Below are 6000 nucleotides of genomic sequence, written 5' to 3' on the forward strand. Positions count from 1 at the left end.
GTCCTCTGTCTTGTCCTGGGGTGGAATACGCGGGCAGGTGGTACCATATTTCAGGATCCGTTGCCTGAAGACGGGAACTCTTGCGTCAGTCATGACCCTGTTCCCGAAGCGGGTTTCTGGAGACCTGATTTTTGCTGCAGGACGCCTTCCCACCCTTGTTGCTCCTTCCTAAGATGGGACTCTTGAGGGAGATGTTCCCAAAGGCTCCTTTCAGCGCTAACACTCTGGCTGCCGTATCCTAAAATCCAGCATGACGGAGACTTGGGAATCTTGTGAACATGGAGAACCAGGGCCTGAGCAGGCGGCGGTGGGACGGCTCCGTGCTGAAAGCGGGGAGCCCCACCCTACTTTTCATGGGCTTCGAAGAGCTTACGCATCTCGCTGGCAAAGGAAATATGCCTCTTCCGACCCCCGCTCAGAGCATGAATTAAGCAGTTGTGGGGCTCCCTGGGGGGGGTGGTGCATGAACTCTGCCTGTGAGAGCCCTTCAGTTTGAGGTCTGCTCCAAATCCTTGCCTTCATTCGGCTACTGTGACCTTCTCTGTGACCTCCGTGATGCCCGTCGGGACAGTCCCCATGGTAGCAAACCGAGTCTCCTGACTCAACAAGACTACGGACGTGTGTTCACCATGCTCCTTTGTGTTGCTCGTGTTACAGTCAATGTCCTGGGACTCCTGAATGTGTTGGAGAGATGGGGGGTGGGGGGGGGGGGGGGTGGGTAAAACAGACACTGGGAAGTCTCCTTGGGTTTGACTGCTCAGAGTTAATCCCTGACTGTGTTTTGAGTTTCGTTTTTTGCATTTTCCTGGTTTCGTGCACAGCCATGTGCTGAGCGTGGAGGTTGCAGGAGGAGGGGCCAAGCGGACCGGCTGTGGACCATGGGTCCGTTGCACCTGCTCCGCTGGCCTCCACCATGGGGGTGCGCCTTGGCAGCAGAGGGGCCTGTCTTAGGGACCTCACGGCTCCCTGTGAGGCTCCGACAGCAGGCTTTGTAAAGAGCAAAGCATTGTGCAGTCGTTTTACCCAAAGATGACACTGCTTCAGCCCAGGGGACGTTTCATAAGGAAACGTCCGGTGAGGGCATGGGAGGTGACAGAGCATTTCACCTGCACTTGGCTTGTTTTCTAACCCATGCCTTGTCCGCCTTTATCCTGCTTCCTTTTAATTGTTTCTAAATGTATCCCCCCACACACTTTTTTTTGAGAAATTAGGTCATATTGAAAGACAGCTCTAAGCCATATTGTTTTGCAATCTGTCAGCCACATGAGCGAAGTGAACTCCCCACGTCCAAACTCTCCAGGTTTGCAGCAGACTTTGCCCCTCCTGCCTGGTCCCAGTTGCCCTCGCGCTGGGGTTTCTGCACGTGGTGGGGGGGCGGGTGGCCGGGCCAGCAGGAAGCCGTGGTCAGAAGCAGCGGGCTTTGCTGCCGTCTCGGGGAGGAGTGAGGGCCACTCCGATGGAGCAGGGCCAGAAATAGGGTCAGGCAGGTGAGGCTGTTACCCCAGGTACAAAGAAACCTCCATTCTTCAGGAGAAATAATTTTTAAGGCAACAAGCAAATATATCAAAATCAGAGTGAACGATCCATGCTGAGCGAAATAGTGCAATTGCGAATAAAGACGAGGCCCTGCCGACGGGTTTCTCCGACGCGGCCTGTCTCTGCAGTTACCCATCCTGACTGTACATAAAGGTTTCATGAATGGGTCCTCAACAATTTTTCTTTTTTTGGCTTTGATTTTGTCTTTAGAAAGAAATTAAATATTCAAAGGCATTGGAATATTATTTTGCTTGATTTTAGGGGCAGTTCTGGGGAAACCACTTTAAATTGGGTGCTTTATCCTTCTCGCCCTGCCCAACCCCTCCCACTGAGTGGCTTCCCTGTGGCCCCCTGGAGGCCTCTGTGCAGGGCGGGGCGGGCAGATAAGCAGAGGGGAGGAGGGCCTGGGCCTGGCGCTGGGGGACCTGGGGCGAGCTGCCGGTACTCTCTGGACCCGTTTGCTCCTCTCACGAGTGGGAGCCGGCCGGGCCCTCAGCCACGTTTATGTGGCTTGCCCCTTGTCAGGGCCCCAAAGCCTGCCAGGACCAGCGCAGGCCTGGCTCCACACTTGAGCTGGACGACGGCATCTCATCTCCCTCCTTGGCGCCGGCTGTCCTGAGTTCCAGTCCCAGACGCTGTGGAAGGGACAGACGAGGCTCAGAGTCGTCCAACCAGACGAGTCGGGATGTGCTTATTGGCCGACCCAGGGCTTCAGTGGCCTGAAAGCGTTTGGCACGGGGGTCAGCTCGGTGGAGCCGTCGGGGAGGGACAAGGGGACGCGGGCTCTGGCCTGCCCGGATGCCTGGCCCAGCTCGTCTCTTACCAGCCCAGAGGGCTTTGGGCCATCACTTAACCTCTGCCTGCCTCAGTTTACTCACCTATAAAATAAGGATGCTGCCTGCCACAGGACATCCCCTGGAGTATCCTGACACGTGAGAGAAGCAGTTGTGGGCCTTGCTTAGCTGCGTGTCTGCACAAGAGGGGGCTGCGGCTGCCATGCTTCTGAGACCCCTCCTGGGAACCCCCAACCTCAGTCGCCACCCCTCCACGCGCAAGAGCTCTCCCACGGAAATCTGTTCCAGGCTCCCCAATTAAGCCCCATCAAGGGAGCGCCATTCAGACCCAGAACAGCCCACTTCCCCGGACAGAATCTTCTCAGTCTCAGACCATCCGGCTAGCCCAAGCCAAGGCCGGATGCAGCCTGTCATTAGCGTGTGGAAAGGCACAGGGGCGGGGCCGCTAGGAGAAGGCCCCACAGGGCGTGCAAGCCAGGCGTGTCCCCCAGAGCTTGCTGGAACAGCTCCCACCGCGCACCTCTCTGCCCTTCTCCCCACCTGCCCAAATGCCAAGCATGGAGGAAGGGGAAGGGGCGGGACCTGGGGCTCCTCCCGTGTGTTTATGGACATGAAATCTCACCTCAAGGGGGCAAACAAACAAAGCTCCTTCGGCCACTGTATGTAACTGGACGATCAGTCATGGTATTTGGTGACCAATTACCACGCACGTGGCTCACACCCGGCACCGCAGGGATGACCCAGTTACGGCGGAGCCCTCCCCCGGGTGCTGTCCCGCTTCCCCTGTGCCATATGAGCAGCTCAGAGTCGAGGGTCCATGGGCACACGGACAGCAGGAGAAAGGGATGGGCCAGCCCCTCGCGGCTGTTACTCTGTGTGCTGGGCTACAGAGACGTGTTCCCTACGCAGAGCGCTGGGCCTCTCACGCCAGGTGCCCCTCTGCGCCGCCCACGAAGCCAGTGTTCCACCCCAGCTCCGTATTCCGGGTCTCAGGTCCCTGTGGTGGGGAGGGGTGGCAGGGCTGGGTCCACGCTCGCCACCGAGACCCCTCCGGCCTCTCTACCCACCACGTTGTAGCCATTCACCTTCCAAGGAAGAGGGAGGCATCCCGGGGCCTCTTTTTCTTTGTCTTTTTAATGTACTATTTGTATAGACTTTGATTTGTAGAGCGGTTTTAGGCTTGCAGAGGGTCAGGGTTCCCACGTGCCCGCCCTTCCCTGCACACGGGTTCCCCGGCTGTTCCTGCCTCCGTGCGCTCCGCGCGTTCCAAACGGTGACTCCTGCTGACGGGTTGTCATGCTCTCAAGTCCAGAGCTGGGGTTCCTGCGTCATCCATCGGGCGGGTTTTGACGAACACGTGACATCTTAGTAATACACCTTGTTTTTATTTTCAGGGCTGAGGTCAAAAACAGGTTTCAGGTATAGACAATGAGGAGTCGTAGAATGTTATCACCAGTTGCCTGTCCAGGGCGGGTCCAGGAAGTCAGTGTCAAGACAGCTTTGATAAGAATCAGAAACTCCAGCAGAGAAGGTGCTGGTCCCAAGCAACCCCCACCACCTGCCCCCCGCCCAGGCTGGCCTCCACACCGGCCCTGGAAGGTTCTCTGACCATGGCCAGCCAGTGTGGTGACCCCAAAACGGGGAAAAGATGACACTGGCTGGCAGGGGCTGAGTCAGGGATGGAAAAGCCCTGTAATCCGGGAGAGGGACGCGCTAGGCACCTGTGCGTGGCAAGTTCTTCCCTCCTGACTCACGGGGTGAGCAGGCCTAGAGTCTGGGCTGCACTCTGAGCCCTGCCCCCACGCCCCTGGGACTTTATACTTGAAGAAGGAAGCACCTGCCTCGTGGCCTCGTGGCTGCGCCAGGCCAGACGGCAGGCCCTGACCCATGTCTGCCCTTGCAAGCCAGGGCATTCCGGCCACATCTGCAGCAGCCGTGGGGGGCGGTTTCCTCATCTGTAACCTCAGGATCCTGTCATCGCAGGATGGCTTGTGACGGCCGGGGCCCCTGATGCAGCTCCTCCTACGGGGCCCAGCACACCGAAGATGCTGCAAAGACTCACTTAGTGCTTGAATTCCTGGGGTTCCCGGTCCGGTCAGTGTTTAGGTTGATGTTGAAAGGCATGATGTGGGGGTTCAAAAGGCTCTTTCCCTCTGTGCACTGCGGCTCATCTGAGTGCAGAGGATGACCCAGCAGCCCCCACAGGCAGGAGCATGGCCCGAGCTGGCAGGATGGGAGGGGCCCCAAGTGGTCGAGGAATGGAAGTCAGGGAGCCCGGGTTTGCGTCCACTGAGCAGCACATCGGTTACAGGGTCCGAGTGGCCCCTTCATGTCGTCACCTGAGGCCGGGGGATTAGGAAGCCAAGGGTGCACACAGGACCCCTGGGGATCTTCGTGCTGGTCCCGGGTGGGGCTGGGGTCAGCAGTCGCCACGGAGCCCCCTCTGAGCACTCACTGCTGGACCCTGAGCACACGGCGTTGCAAGCAGGGGCCCCAAGGCTGAGTTCCTGGTGCATCGCTGTGCTTGCCCCTCAGCCCAGCCCCAGAGGCAGAGTGTACCTTCCCAGCCCCTCTGCACAGACACCCTTGCTCTCTACCCCAGGCTGTCCTGTCATTGGACGTATTTGTAGTGGGCCTGCTTTGGGCCCGGACACACCGCTCCAGGGGACTGGGTGACAATGCCCAGGCAAGTCCCTGACTTCATGTGTCTTCGGGTCCAACCGTGGGTCATCACTATACCCACGGCTCCCTTGGCCTGCTAGCCAGAGTGCCTTTCATCACGGCTCTGCCCAGCGCCCAGCACAGCCCACAGGCAGAGAGGGCCGCAGACTGGGGGTAGGGGCAGGGGGCTGTCCAGATGGAGTCTTCCTCCTGCCCGCGTTCCTTAGAGTGGTTGACGCGCACGTGGTGTCTGGATGCATCCCTTTTCATGCTAACTGTGTTTTCTTTTCTAGTCGTTGCCGTCTGGACACATACAAGGAACTTTTGAACAGGCCAATAAGGAAGAAAACAGAGAAAAAAACCGATACCCCAACATCCTTCCCAGTAAGATTTTACCTTTCTTGCACGGTGGGTCCCATCGGGAGTATGTTCGACCTTCCCTCGCGGCTCCTGGGACTGTGCCTGTCGGGGCAGCATGGTGGTCGAGTGCTCGGAGATGGGGGCCCGCACCCGCACCGCTGCAAACCCGTGTTTGCACCGGGAGTATAGATGCCCATCTCCCACGGGCAGCCTGAGCCACCTCTGTCATGGTGGGTCTGGCCACCAAGCCTGTGCTTGGTGTTGAGACCCGCGCTGCCCAGTGGCCAAAGGGAGTGCCACCTGCATGGGCTGGCAGGACCTCCGACGGGATCCAGTCCTGAGCCCGTCTTGTGCTGGTGGCCCTGGCCCTCTCCTTGTCTCAGACTCTGTGCTCCTGGCACCAGCAGCAGGTCCCCTGGACTAGGGACAGAAACAAAAGAATAAGAAATGCCAGGTGGTGGGGGGCACCTGGGTGGCTCAGTGGGTTAAAGCCTCTGCCTTCGGCTCAGGTCATGATCCCAGGGTCCTGGGATCGAGCCCCGCATTGGGCTCTCTGCTCCACAGGGAGCCTGCTTCCTCCTCTCTCTCTCTGCCTGCCTCCCTGCCTACTTGTGATCTCTGTCTGTCAAATAAATAAATAAAATCTTTA

General features: G+C 58.5%; 1 protein-coding gene across 11 annotated transcripts in view; it reads left to right on the forward strand.

Moving 5' to 3' along the window:
• PTPRE (protein tyrosine phosphatase receptor type E) overlaps positions 1-6000 on the forward strand; it is a 148666-nt gene that overhangs the window by 115762 nt on the left and 26904 nt on the right. For all 11 annotated transcript variants that reach the window (XR_009404034.1, XM_059398817.1, XM_059398813.1 and 8 more), the window contains one exon: positions 5285-5375. Coding sequence is in view for 10 of the 11 variants with exons in the window: in XM_059398817.1 (XP_059254800.1) it covers positions 5285-5375 (91 nt within the window). In the remaining variant the exon portion in view is untranslated. The remainder of the gene's footprint in view (positions 1-5284; positions 5376-6000) is intronic.

This window comes from Mustela nigripes, chromosome 4 (assembly GCF_022355385.1).
Source record: "Mustela nigripes isolate SB6536 chromosome 4, MUSNIG.SB6536, whole genome shotgun sequence".
NCBI lineage: Eukaryota > Metazoa > Chordata > Mammalia > Carnivora > Mustelidae > Mustela > Mustela nigripes.